The sequence below is a fragment of the Mastomys coucha genome, unplaced genomic scaffold (genome assembly GCF_008632895.1).
Source record: "Mastomys coucha isolate ucsf_1 unplaced genomic scaffold, UCSF_Mcou_1 pScaffold20, whole genome shotgun sequence".
NCBI lineage: Eukaryota > Metazoa > Chordata > Mammalia > Rodentia > Muridae > Mastomys > Mastomys coucha.
Window position 1 is genome coordinate 116,241,052 of NW_022196903.1, and position 14,320 is coordinate 116,255,371.

General features: G+C 42.1%; 1 protein-coding gene across 2 annotated transcripts; it reads left to right on the forward strand.

The window, feature by feature from the left end:
* Positions 1-575: 575 nt before the first annotated feature.
* Positions 576-13,482, forward strand: LOC116099553 (C-type lectin domain family 4 member A-like). Of its 2 annotated transcripts, XM_031383320.1 has the most exons (6): positions 578-977; positions 3,340-3,453; positions 6,620-6,721; positions 10,126-10,295; positions 11,485-11,600; positions 13,100-13,482. In XM_031383320.1, the coding sequence occupies exons 1-6, from the start codon at positions 848-850 to the stop codon at positions 13,245-13,247; spliced, it is 780 nt and encodes a 259-aa protein (XP_031239180.1). In that variant the 5' UTR covers positions 578-847; the 3' UTR covers positions 13,248-13,482. The 2 variants fall into 2 exon arrangements, with proteins under 2 accessions (XP_031239181.1, XP_031239180.1); XM_031383321.1 differs by lacking the exon at positions 6,620-6,721 and having other exon boundaries at positions 576-977.
* Positions 13,483-14,320: the final 838 nt, after the last annotated feature.

Sequence of the window (14,320 nt, forward strand, 5' to 3'; positions counted from 1 at the left end):
ACAGGTGTGTGTGTGTGTGTGTGTGTGTGTGTGTGTGTGTGTGTGTCGGGGTGGGGGTACTCTTAAAAAGCAGCACATAGTGTGAGTGAAGATGGTAGATGCCAGCCAGGCACAGTCTGCCAGTCTCCAGTCTCCCAGGGAATAATCTGGGGAAAGCAGAAGAACCACTAGTGTTGGTGTGTACTTGACACAGCAGAAGACAAAGTCCAGAGCCATCCTAGGGCCTTGGCTTGGTTTTTAGGAGCTCTTCACTCCCCAAGATGAAGGAACACAGGTTGCAGACTTTGGAAATCCGCCCTGTCTTACAGGGGTGCACATCCTATAGAGCCAGAAAGATGCCGAGGTCAAGGGCCCTCTTAAAATGTGATGCTCAGAACTCAGCTGTTCGGCTAAAGTAGATTCTGTGTTTATGTATAAGCAGCTTTAGCTCATGTTGGCTGCAGAGATCATGTTTGTGTGTGGAAATGCCCGAACTCTGATGTGGAGTGCTGAGAGCATGGGTTTCAGGGCAGACTTCTCTAATGCCTGGTTCCTCTTTTCCTTTCCTTCCTATTTCTATCCCTTCCCTGTTCAGGCCACTTTTCACAGTGTTTGCATATCCATGCCGCACACATTTGAAGCTTGCGATTCTTTTTTTCTGGCTGTGGTTATCGGACCTCTGTGGCCCAGAGAGTTCCACCCTGTAGATTTAAATTTTCATGCTGTACTCTCAGAGGTGCTTGCCCATTTAGTGCCTCTGCACCTTCTTCTGAATGCTGGATTATTCCTTGCCAAGTTTATTTCTTGTTTATATAAAATATATTAAGACTGATACAGGTTCTCTGAAGAAAGCAGGTCTCTTTTCAGTATGGCGTTACCAAACATTTATACCGATGTGAATTTCAAAAATCAACCTTTTTCCTCAGGCATCACCTCAGACTCGTCTTCATGTACCATCTCAGACTCGTCTTCATGTACCATCTCAAACTCATCTTCAGGTAAATCTTCCCGCACCCCAAGAACAGTACATCCTCATTTTCTGGTGGTCTAAGCTAATGGTGAGGTGAAAGAAGGTGTTTAGGAACAAGGCCTGGGATGTTGGTGCAGGCTCTCTGGGAGGCTGTGGTGTGAGACAGCCAACAATTCAGCAGGTTGAGTTGCCTGTAAAGTAGCTTTGAAGGGCTTGTTGCCTCGTACCGGGCAAAGAAATGAGTTCAGGATACTGTCCTTAGAGAAAGCCTGAGTTCTGCTGCATATTTTTTTGACGTATGTAAAACAATACCTTATCTGTGAAAATAGTCTTATCTATTACTTAGTTTTCTGTTTACTTAACAGCATGTCATAGCTTTAAGATATTAGTTTGTATTTGGGGGACAGTTTTATCTTGAAGGGACTTTGAGTGTCTCTTTCTCCACCCTTACCGGGGACAGGAAGCAGGGCCTCACACTTGCTGGGTACAAGCTCTATTGCTAGAGTTTCAAGGGTCTGTATTATTTCTGAGAGAATTTTATTTTTTAAATTAATTCTTAGCTAGCGTGTAAACCAACCATTTGATTCATTATGGCACTTTATCCAAACATCATTATCCCTTGTGCACATCCTAACCCCACCCCATCCTCCCTCCCTGCTCTCTCGATCATCCCTTTCCCTTTCTGAAATATTCCTACCTTCTGCTTTCATGACACATATCTATTCTACACACACACACACACACACACGCACACACACACATGCATAAACTCCTTACACAAATGTACACACACATGAATATACATATGCACACACACATAAGTGCATACTCACCCACATACCCCCACATGCATACACCCCCACACAAATGCATATACACACACACCAGCATACACACACACACACATACACACCCACATAAACACACATACACATATGCATTCATATACACACCAGCAAACACATATACATACACACATACTTGCACACACACACTCACACACACACATGCACACACATTTAAATTCACCAAGTGTGAAAGCAGCTGTGACATTTTCTTCTTCCTCCCCACTACCCTCTTGTTCTTTCTCCCTCTCTTTTATGCTTCTTCCCCCCCTCAGTTGCTGTCAACTCAGAAAATGGTTTCTAATCAAGAGATAGCTGAAGAGATGACTCTAGACCGTATCCTACACATGTGAAGTATGCTTATACAGACTTAGCTGTTTTTGCATGCTTCACAGTAATACTGGAGGCAGTTTGAGAGACTATTTCAATATACAACAAAGTACTATGTAGCCATAATAAAGAAAATTAAAGAAGAAAATATGGTGACATAAAAATGTCCCAGAAAGTAACATGAAAATAACAGAGCAAAAATGAGTGATTGTGATGTCAGTCATTCAGAGAAATACGCACACATGTCTGTACAACTTAAAACTCCACAAAAGGACACACACACACACACACACACACACACTCTTGTGTCTCTCAAATACTGATATTAATGAGTTATTGTCAGTGATAGAAAGTTGTGCTTTCATGTTTGTCCAGTGGACATCACTGTTTCCTTCCTATCCAGTTATTTTACTTTATTTTATTTTTTTACTTATTCACTTCACATCCCACTCACTGTGTGCCTCCTGGTCACCCTCTCCCACAATCTTTCCCCAGTCCCCCTCCCCTTCTTCTCTGAGTGGGTGGGAGTCCCCCAGGATATCTCCCCTCCCCACCTTGGCACTTCAAGTCTGTGAGGCTAGGTGCTTCCTCTCTCACTGAGGCCAGACAGGGCAGCCCAGCTAGAAGAACATATCCCACATACAGGCAACAGCTTTTGGGATAGCCCCCACTCCAAATGTTTGGGACCCACATGAAGGTCAAGCTTCATATGAGCGGGGAGGCCCAGCCTGGGTATGTTCTCTGGTTGGTGGTTCAGACTCTGAGAGCCCCAAGAGTCCAGGTTAGTTGACTCTGTTGGTCTTCCTGTGGAGTTCTTATCTCTCTTGGAGCCCACAACCCTTCCTCTTATTCTTACATAAGAGTTCCCAAGCTCCATCCACTGTTTGGTTGAAATATCCAAATAGTTAAAAAAAAAATTCTCTCAGAAATAATATAGACCCTTGTAACTCTAGCAACAGAGCTTTCACTCAGCCTGTGTGAGGTTCTGCTTCTTCTCTCCAGGACGGGTGGAGGGAGGGGCCCTCAAACTCCCCTTCAGGATAAAAGACAAGTTAATTTTTGAAAGTTGCGATATATTGTCAAGTAAATAGGAAAGTAAATACAGTCCAGGAGTCTGTACTATTAATATGTTATGGCAGAAAGGGAGAGGAGGAGGGAGAAGAAATGGGAGAGTGCATTGCTGATTTAGTGAGTTTGTTTTTTTTCTCCCTTTAGCTCTCCCAAAGAAGACCACCATTCACAAAAGTAACCCTGGCTTTCCCACGCTGCTTCTTGCCTTGTGGATATTTTTCCTGCTGTTGGCAATATCATTCTCTGTTGCTCTGATCAGTAAGTGTGCCCACGGAATAAGTAAGCAATACCTGTCTTACACAAAGAAAGAAGAAACATAGAGTTATCAGTGGTTTTCCCAAGAAACCTGAAAAAAGAAACATTCTCTGGAAAGACATTGGGAATTTTTAATTACAGAATGACTTTTCTGTAAAAGTCATTTATTGCCACTAGAGACGCATGTACATGTTTGTTGGTGTCACAAAGTGACATACTGGGGCATGTCCATTGGATTCCAGTACCAAGGACGAAGCTGTGTCTACTCACGAGCATTAGCAGCCAGCTCCATTGGACACACAGACTATCTTTTGGAATGAACAGGGGATGAGAAGATGTTGGCCACACCATTCCTAGGGCAGTGTTCCAGACTATGTGAGATTTAAGCTAATTTAACAAATAGATGATTTCTATATAAGGTTAGCTTTCTGAATTTATTAGAAAATTTAAAGGCAAGGCCAGGCATGGTGGCATATGCCTTTAATTTAATCCCAGCACTCAGGAGGCAGAGGCAGGTAGATCTCTGTAGTTTCAGGGCAGTCAGGGCTACATGGTGCCAACTTGTCTAAAAGTAATAGTGTAATTAGTATATTTTTTGTGTATTTTGTATTTCCCTTCAATAATTAGTAATATCCATCTACTGTATGCTGGACAGTGTGTTAGAGGGTCTAGAGAGAACAATAGCCCTGTTCTTAAAGCATTTAGACTGTGCCCAAGTGAAGTGACACCTACAAAACTGTATAGAAAGTGTTGTTCAGGTAGGGTGTGAGCACGGGGGATTGAGGTAGGGTTGGAGGAGGTGATATCGAGGCTTATGTGGGCCAACTTGGCCCAGAGGTATGAGATGGTAAAAAGTAATCTAGCGTGTTTGGAATACACAATGCCAAGTGAAGAAGCGATGAGGTCATAGGCAGTGGACACACACAGTACTCAGAATGAGGAGAGTACTGTGTTAGCATGAAAAAAAAGTCTGGGCTGGGCAGGGTGTTCCATGGCTATAATCTTAGCACTTGGGAAACTAAGGCAAGAGGTTTGTACATTCTAGGCCATCCTATGTAGGTAGATAGAATGTTCAAGGCTAGCCTGGCTATGTTGTAAGACCTTGTCTTCAAAATAAAAAAGGATTTGCATTTTTCCACTAAACAGTTTTTCAAGTATCTTTTGGTTCTTAACAAGCACTTAAGGTTTTATAGATTAAGAACCCTACTTGTTTGTTTCATGCTTCTGTGGCTTGGCGGATTTATATTGACATCAGCTAGGAGGCTCCTGAAACCCTTGGAACTTAGCCATCCACATGCATATGGCCAGGCATATGCAACACAGCTCCCAAAGAAAAGACTGTCACCTGGGATTACCAGAGTGATATGGCCACAGTTCTCCCATTCATCAGGATAGCCCATCTTTGTTCAACGAACATCTTGGAGCACGAGACAGAGAGTGAGAGTCAGTCATGCCTCTCAAAGTCTCAACTTGGAAGTAGCCAGAGTTGCTTTTGAATTAATTAACGGCCAGATGATGCATGGATATAGTAATATTAAAAATTGTTAGCATTTTTATAGTGTGTCACAGTCAGGAGGACCCACTGATGAATTTTAGGCAGGGAATGGAAACAGTCAAATTAGACCCGCAGAAGTGCTTTGTCGGACCGGCGTGTAAATGGAATAGAAAAAACTAGATAGAGGTCAAGAGAAAAGCAAGAAAGTGAACCCAACACCCAGCAGAGACTGACCCAAGGATAGTGTCTGTGAAGGATGGTAAAGGGGATAGAGCTTGGAGGGAAGAGGCTTTATGAACATCAAGATCTGGGGATGAAGGGACCCAAGAAATGAAGCCACTCGAACACCCGGACTTGGCACACTTGGCTGTGATGAAGGCATTCACACAAGTGGACAAAACCGGGTGAGGATAGCCGATACTGATTTGGGCTTTGAGGGTGCTGAGTTTATCCTCAGCTGTCACGTTTAGCGAGCACGTACTTGCTTGCATGTCAGGAGGGCCGATCATAAGTTCTCCAGTCCTTCACATTCAGGTAGCAGGTGAGACCATGGGGATATGCCCATCACTTGGAAAGAGTGTTTGGTATGAGAAGGAAGGATAGGGACTGGGTGGTGAGGAGTGTTGCATTTCTAAAGAAGTGGATAGGGGAGAGGAGATTATGAAGGACAGTAAGAAGTGATGTCAAGAAAGGAGAGGCCAAACAGCAGTGCCCTGTGAGCTGAGAAGGAAGACACTGTGGTCCAAGTCCACGAGCAAGGCAGACAATAAGTCTGAATGTTACTGATAATCTGTTTTGATGATTTTTTTTTTTTTAAAAAATCACTGTCCCACTTTGTAGCTCAGACTGGATTTGAACTTGATTCATAGTCCAAGCTGCCTTGGAGTTGGCCATCCTCCTGTCTCTACCTCCCCAGCTTTTAGATTATAGGTAGGTACCATCATGTCAGGATGGCTCCAGTGAAATAGAAGCAAAAGCCAGGATGTGGTAGGTCAAGGAGCACATAGGACACAATGGGGAAAGAGAAAAGCCCCCAGTTCTAAAGGGATAGATCAGTTAGTTAAAGAACAGAACAGAACAGAACAGAACATATTCATTACAAAGCACAGACGTGTGTATTTCCTTCTTTTTTATTTTTAAAATATATTTCTATTAATTGTTTGAGGATTTCATACAATGTATTCTAATCATATTCACCCACATTCTTTCCCCTAATTCCTCCCAGGTCCACCCCCAGTTCCTTACCTGCCCAATTTGTGTCTGTGAACAGGGTTTCTCTGTGTAACCATGGCTGTCCTGGAACTCACTCTGTAGACCAGGCTGGCCTCAAACTCAGAAATCTGCCTGCCTCTGCCTCTCAAGTGCTGGGATTAAAGGTATGTGCCATCACCACCTGGCTGTGAGTTACTTTTAAGTTGGAATTAACATGACAGTCTTGGTTCACTGACTAAGAGCCAGGTGTGAGGGCTCATGCCTCCTAGTTCTCTCTGGATAGGAGGCAGGAAATTGTGTGAGACTAGTCTGGGCTAGCTACACAGCTAGACCCTGCCTTAAAGAAACAAGTAATAACAAAAAAAGGTGGGGTGGGTGGGGACGGGGAGAAGAAATGAGTAAGGAGTAAAGTTATAATGCTACCAGGAAAATGAGTATCTTTTATTCTTTTTGTCCCTCCAGTTTTGTTTCAAATGTATTCTAATCTCCTTGAAGAAAAAAATACTCTAGAACAACTGAATCACGCAAAATTGCATTGTGTAAAAAACCACTCGTCTGTGGAAGGTAAAACTTAATGTGCCTGTAGTCCATTTGTCAAATGTTGAGTGTAGCCACCGTACACAAGTATTTCCAGGACAGCATACCAAGAAGTGGATTGTTAGCCATTAGACTTAGCAACAAATATTCTGCAGTCTTATGCACACGAGATTTGTCTTTTCTACTCATTACTGTACTCAGTCAGTGGCACCTACAGGGACCCGGGGACATTTATTTTGTATTATAATTCGACACACATGCTGTTGGTCCTTCTGCCCCCTTGACATTTCACTTTCAACAACCTGTTTGCTTCCTTCTGGGATTTAAGAGGCTCTATCCTAGACTCACAATGGATCCTAGACTCACTCTTCCCTCAGTCTCCTCTCAGCCATTACCCTTTGTAGCCCCGGATCCTCTTCCTGAAGAATAGTGGACTACAAGTTTTGACATATCGTATTTTCATTTGTGTTCAGTTCAATTTTATTTTGAGACAGGTTCCCATGCAGCCTAGGCTGGTCTCAAACTTATTATGTAGCTGAAGATGGCATTAAACTTTGGATCCTCCTGCCCCCACCTCCCTAGTTCTGTGATTGCAAGTGTTCTCGATCACATTTGGTTTTATGATGTGCTGTGCCTGGAACCCAGGGCTCCTTGCTCATTAGGTGAATGTCCTTAACTGAGCTACATCCCCAGCCAAGTTAAATATGTTGTAAAAATAGACCTTGATGTTTGATATATAGTTATTTAGAAGTGTATTCAGGAATTCTAAGATTTTTTCTTGTTTTGTCTTATTTACTGACTTATAATTTTCAGCATGTTGGAAAATGCCCCTTGACATTCTTCCTGGTTTTTTTTTGAGTGGTTTTCTCTGCCTCGCAGTGTCTCATTTCTCTTTCCCCGTGTGTCAGTTTACACTTCTCATATCTTGGCCCTGTGTTATCTGCTGTATACACATTTGGGATAATAATATGAGGCTGTGGTTCATATTATCTGTGCATTTCATTTTTGTTGTTAAGTTGGTATTTGTTTTTTATTATTCTGTTTGACAATTCATTGATTTGTCTGTCCCCTCCATTCTGCTATAAGTGCCATCTTATTGTAAATGGAAAAGGTTATTGCATTTTTAATACAGATTTTTAAAACATTTATTTATGTATTTACATCTCATATGTTTCCCCCTCCAAGTCCCCTTCCCAGGGCTCCTTTCCCATCCCCCTTTACCCCCGAGAGTGTGGCCCCCTCCAGTATCCCCCACCTTTGTAGATCAAGTCTCTGCAGGATTAGGTGTGTCCTCTGCATTTTTCAAGTAAAAAATTTCCATTTTGATTCTTTTTTTTTTTTCTTTTCTTTTCTTTTTTTTTTTTTTTTTTTTTTTTTTTTTTTTTTTTGGTTTTTTGAGACAGGGTTTCTCTGTGTAGTCCTGGCTGTCCTAGAACTCACTCTGTAGACCAGGCTGGCCTCGAACTCAGAAATCTGCCTGCCTCTGCCTCTGCCTCCCAAGTGCTGGGATTAAAGGCATGGGCCACACCACCTGGCCTCCATTTTGATTCTTATTGACATTTGCATCTTTCCTGGCTTTTATTTTTTCCAAGATGTCTGTCTCTTCTCATTGAAGCACTTAAAGTTATTTCTTTTATTTTTTGAGATTATAATTACATAATTTCTTTCTTTCCTCCTTCCAAACCCTCCCATACACTCCTCTGTGCTCTTTCAAATTCATGGCCTCTTTCTTTATTAATTTGTTGTTACATATGTAACATGTATGTTACCTATCTGTATGTATGTATGTATGTATGTATGTACATTCCCAAAGGCTCTCCTTGAAGTACAACCTGCTCATTATGTATAATGTTAATTGTATGCTTGTTTTCAGGGCTGACCACTTGGCATTAGAGACCCAGTGGGTAAACTCTTCCCTGAGGAAGACTGTCTCTCTCACTCTTAGTATTCCTTAGTTGCCTATAGTTCTTTTTGTGGGTTGAAGCCTTGTAGACTCCCTGCCTCACACCCCATCCTTCTTAGCTTGTCTATTGTTGTCATCCTTGTTCAGCTCATGCTTAGGCAGTCATGCTGATGAGACTTTACAGGTGTAGTTCCTGACATTTCTAGGAGACACAATCTCATAGCAAACTCCCTGTTCCTCTCAACCTTACACTCTTTCCACCCTCTCTTGTTGAAAGGATCCCTGAGCCTTAGGGGTTGGAGATGTTTTGTAGATGTATCCCTTGGGAATGGGCTCCATAACTCTGCATTTTGAATGGTTGTGGTTTTCTGTAATGACCTGTTTGTGTTGCATAGGGAAATTTCCTTGCTGAGGAGTGAGGAGTACGTGCCTCTGTGGGTATTAAGGATAAAGATTTAGAATGCCGTTAGGGATTGTGCTGGTTTACCAAGGTGTTAGTTGTAGGTTCTTCTCCAAGATCCGTGACTTTGCTAGCCCTAGATAGTTAGTTAGATTTCTAGTACCAGGCATGATTTCCCTCTTGTTGAGTGGATCTTAAGTCCAGTTGAGAGGTGTTGGTTACCACCAAGGTATTCATGCCACGCTTGCACTCGGCAGGTTATCATGTTCACTGAAGTACTTTTATCACAGCTGCTTCAAAACTTGTTCAGAAAATTCTAACACCATTGTTATCTTTTTGCTTTAAAGATATTCATTCACATTTTCATAGATAGAGAATGTTCTTTGATCCAAGTCCCCCATTATCCTCTTTTAATCCCCCATGCTTTGCCACCAAGATCCTTCTTTGTTTAAAATTCCCTTCCCTCTTCTTCCTCTTACTTTGCTATCTTTCTTTCTGTGAGCCACACCAGCAGGGTGAGGTGGGGTGGTCAATTACTTGATAAGTACAACTTATCAGTGGATACACCACTGAAGAAAGAACATGACTGCCTCATTAATGTGCATCCTTTAAGTGCTGAGCTCTAGAAAGGGTAGATGATGGGCCCAGTTTTGTGTGGTTCACCACCACGATGAGTTTCTAATGTGCAACAGCCATGTCATGTCCAGAAGTCAACACTCTTTCCTGTCCTCTGGCCTTTACATTCTTTCCGTTCCCTCTTCTATGATGTTCCCAGAGTCTTAGAGAGGTGTTTATCTTGGAGAGGTGTTTGTTTATCTTGGAGGGGTGTTTGTTTATCTTGGAGAGGTGTTTGTTTTTCTTGGAGGGGTGTTTGTTTATCTTGGAGGGGTGTTTGTTTATCTTGGAGAGGTGTTTGTTTTTCTTGGAGGGGTGTTTGTTTATCTTGGAGGGTGTTTATCTTGGAGGGGGTCTTTATCTTAGAGGGGTCTTTACCTTGTTTCTTGCTATCTTTTATTCTTTTTAAGTTTGAAAATCTTCTGGTTCTTGACCTGATGAGTTACTTTCTTCTGATCCCTTGGTATATTTTTGTGTTATGCCTTATTTAAATACTGTGCTTCGTATTTACAGCTCCTTCTTCCAATGAAGACAAAGTCTGGAGCTGTTGTCCAAAGAATTGGAAGCCATTTGGTTCCCAGTGCTACTTCACTTCCCGAGACTCTGCATCCTGGAGTAAGAGTGAGGAGAAGTGCTCCCTCAGAGGTGCTCATCTGTTGGTGATCCACAGCCAGGAAGAGCAGGTGCATCCTGGGAGAGAGTGGGGTCTGGGCCCACTATACGATCTGCCTGTTTCTATTAAATGGGAGTTTTGTTGACATGGGTGTGTGCTGTGGCAGAAGGCTTCCATCGGATAAGCAAGAATGGTTGCTTTAGCATTTGTCTTCTACACCTTGGTCTCACTTCAGTGAAACTAAACAACACTACAAGATTGTGCCATCATAAAGGTTCAACCCATGAGGGTTAAAGGATAACATGTTTTGCCTGAAATGTCTGTTTGTGATTTTGTTATTAACATAATGTGGAACATTATGTTAATGTTCCACATTAACTGCCCACCAGAGAGGCTTGTGAAGCTAAATAGGAAATAAAGTTAAATTCTGAAAAGCCAGTCAGGAATGAGGTTAAAGAATCCTTAAAGTTACGGAATGAAAACGATAATATCTGCAGATTTTCTCCCAGGGGCAGCTTTGAGGAGTGCCAATTCTTAGTGAAGGAAGGAAGTGAGGCTCAGCTAGCAGTTCTTTAGGATTGAGGATAGAGATTGCTTTCCTATGTAATGTGAGTGGGGCTCCTCAAGTGACAAATTTTACATACTGTCCTTTTCTTCTTATGTTTGTGCAATCATAAAAACTCAGATGAAATGTTACCCTGTACTTGTAAAAGTATACACTCATCGTATATTAATATAGATTTAAGGAATGTGTTTAAAAACACTGACATGCTAGCGACTCTGACTTGCTCATTCTGTGTTATAAATCTGGATCAATGGCTGTGCTATCCCCACACAGTTCTATATCTGAAAGAAGCAAAGAATTAAAGAAGAAAGGATTTTATTGTTTGATATATAGATGTATGTAATATTTGATCAAGCCCTCCCCACACCCTTCCCTTCCAGCTTGTCCCCTTTCCCCTAACCTCTATTTCCTCCTTTAAGAACACAATGTGTTCTTAAAAACTATTTTAAATCCATTGAGTCCTTTTCATGTTGCCAGTATGTATATGAATGTAGGGTCGTCTTTGGGAACATGGATGGCATATCAGGGGGCTGCATCCTTGAAGCTGACTGTCCTCCCAGTAGACTTCAATTTCCAATAGCTCAACAAGCAAGCAAGCAAGCAAGCAAGCAAGCAAGCAAGCAAACAAACAAACAAACTCACCAACCAACCTACTAAAAATCCAAGCTGAGTCCTCTTTCTTTTTTCCCTTTAGGATTTCATCACCAATTCTCTGAACCCTCGTGCTACTTATTATGTGGGGCTGTCAGATCCAGAGGGCCATGGACAATGGCAGTGGGTTGATCAGACACCATACAATCCAAATGCCACGTAAGTCTAGAGCTGAGGACTCCTGTGTCATGCAGGGAATTTAACGTGTTGGATTAGAGGACTGAAATAGCTTGCTCTTGTTTTAGTTGCTTTGTACTAGGCTCAATAATTTTGTTATTGTTTTTATGTAAGTGAGTAATGTATGTATGCATGCACGTATTATTTTTTTGAGACAAAGTTTCTCTGTGTAGCCCTGGCTGTCCTGGAACTCACTCTGTAGACCAGACTGGCCTCAAACTCAGAGATCTTCCTGTCTCTGCCTCCCAAGAGCTGGGATCAAATGTGTACACCACCATAGCCTGGCTTGTTAATGTATTTAATCACATGTTGAGGAAGACATTACCATTTCCTCTTTTAGAGATGAGGACATTGAATTTGAAGAATCTCAGTAATTGACTCAGGGTTACCTTATCATGGCCCTCAGATCTAGGTAAATTTTTCTGTGCTCTTTTACTGTTTATATCTTGATAAAAAAAATTTATGCTACAATCATAGTTGATTATTAAGAGGTGATATTTTTCAAAATCAAAGCATCCCTAGTTCTGATAGGCTTATTTACATTTAATATGTATATTTAAAAGTTACTTTTTTTCAGTGTATTATTATCTTTCTATCTACAGAGTGAAATATATGGTGATGGTAACTATATTCCCAAATCTTACGATAGGGTACTGAGAATATCAGAAATTCAATTACTTGCTCAAGGTGTAATAAGTAGGAGATCTGTATATTTTAATTATCCCCTCAGGTTCTAAGTCATTCCACTTAAAAGGGCAGAAGCGCAGAGGCTAAGGCAGCATGCACAGGAATTGCACAAGCTCAAGCTAGACAAAATCCCAACACGGAGGAGGGAAAGGGGGCACAAAGTCGCACCCTAACCAAGAAGCTAGTCCCAATTGATAGCTTCTGAAAGAAGGAAAGTCAGTTTTCTCCAATGGAGTGTTACTGCATGTGTCAGCCATACTCCAGGGCTGGCCCCATGCGTAGGAGGAGCTGCCAAAATAGACCCCATGTTTTTTTTTTTTTTTAAAGAGAGAGAAAGAAGTCAGGTGGGTAGAGAGTTTGAGGAGGATCTGGAAGAAGTTGGGGACCTGAAAGAATATGATCAAAATATATTGTATTATGTTTTCAAATAATAAATAAAAATGTTATTTAAAAAAAGGATCAAACAATTGATTCATGGTACCAGTGTGAAATATTTTCATCGGATAAGAAAGCCTTCAACAGGATGTAGGGATGGTCAAATAGAGGCGAGCCTTTGAGATGCTTGCTGGTGAGCATGTAACACAATGAGGTGTGATAATTGCTGGGCCTCAGTTTTCAAGGGAAATGCTGGAGATTCAGGTGGAGGAGAAACTGCATGAGTGGTGGAGGAAGAGTGACTTGGGCACGCGTGACCTTGATTCCCACAAGTCCACTCCCAGCTTTCAGCCCGATAGTACCTGTATCCCTTTTCAAAGCATCGCTGTGAGAGTTACCCTCATCTTTTTCTCTTTCAGATCCTGGCACTCAGATGAACCCAGTGGCAGCACAGAATTGTGTGTTGTGCTAAGTTATCATCCAAATGTTAAAGGATGGGGCTGGAGTGTCGCCCCCTGTGACGGTGATCATAGATTGGTTTGTGAGATGAGGCAGCTCTACTTATGAAGAATTCTCTCCAAACACATGATGTGATTGGAGTGGAAGTTGTGATTATAGAGACAGCTAGGAAGTTCTTCATTTGGTTCTCTTAGGGATCAAACAGGGACTTGGAATTGTATCAGCAAGCTAGGTTCTTAGATTCCTCTCCTCCTCTTCTCCCCTCCCTCCCTCCCCCACTTGATCTGTCTTTCTGACTGTCTCTCTGCCTGTCTCTCTGTCTCTCTCTGTCTCTGTCTCTCTCTGTGGAGACAGGGTCTCACTATGTACCTCTGGCTGTCCTAGAACTTACTATGTAGACAAGCCAGGCCTCAAACTCACAGAGATCCTCTTGCCTTTGCTTCCTGAGTGCTGGAATTAAAGGCATGTACCACCACCACCACCACCACCACCACCACCACCACCACCACCACCCAGCTTCTTAGTAAATTCTTTATGTGTAAGAGATGTCTGCAGAATTTTAGGTAGGTAGGTAACTGATCCTTCCATTTATGAGAGCATCCGCTCACCTTTGTACATATTCATTCATAAAGCAAGCCTTTTCTCCACAACAGTGCACTAGGGACCCCTTAGTGCACACACCGAAAGCACATGTGTCTCTCTCCTAACGTCTGTCTGTCTGTCTGCGGAGGTTTTAGTCACTGATTGGATGATGTGGTTCTGCCCTCCGTCTGCTGCTTGTCTCCTCTCTTTGGCTTTGTTGATGTAGAATTGACAAATAAACGTTTGTACACTTAAGGTGCCCGATGTGGTGATCTGATGTGTGTATATACTAGGAAATGACTAAAGGTTACTTAACACAGCTACTGAAGGCAGTGGCCATTTGCTTGTGTTTGTGTATTAAGAGCGCTTAAGGTCTTCCTAAACAAATTCTTTTTTTTTTTTTTTAAAGATTTATTTATTTATTATATGTAAGTACACTGTAGCTGTCTTCAGACGCACCAGAAGAGGGCGTCAGATCTCATTACGGGTGGTTGTGAGCCACCATGTGGTTGCTGGGATTTGAACTCATGACCTTCTGAAGAGCAGTCGGTGCTCTTCCCCACTGAGCCATCTCACCAGCCCCCTAAACAAATTCTTAT

Excerpts from the sequence above, each read along its gene's own strand:
- LOC116099553 (XM_031383320.1), top strand. The coding sequence starts at position 848 with ATGGCGTTACCAAACATTTATACCGATGTGAATTTCAAAAATCAACCT. Across the intron at positions 3,454-6,619 it reads ATTCTCTGTTGCTCTGATCA|TTTTGTTTCAAATGTATTCT; the intron begins GTAAGTGTGCCC and ends TTGTCCCTCCAG. Across the intron at positions 11,601-13,099 it reads CCATACAATCCAAATGCCAC|ATCCTGGCACTCAGATGAAC; the intron begins GTAAGTCTAGAG and ends TTTCTCTTTCAG.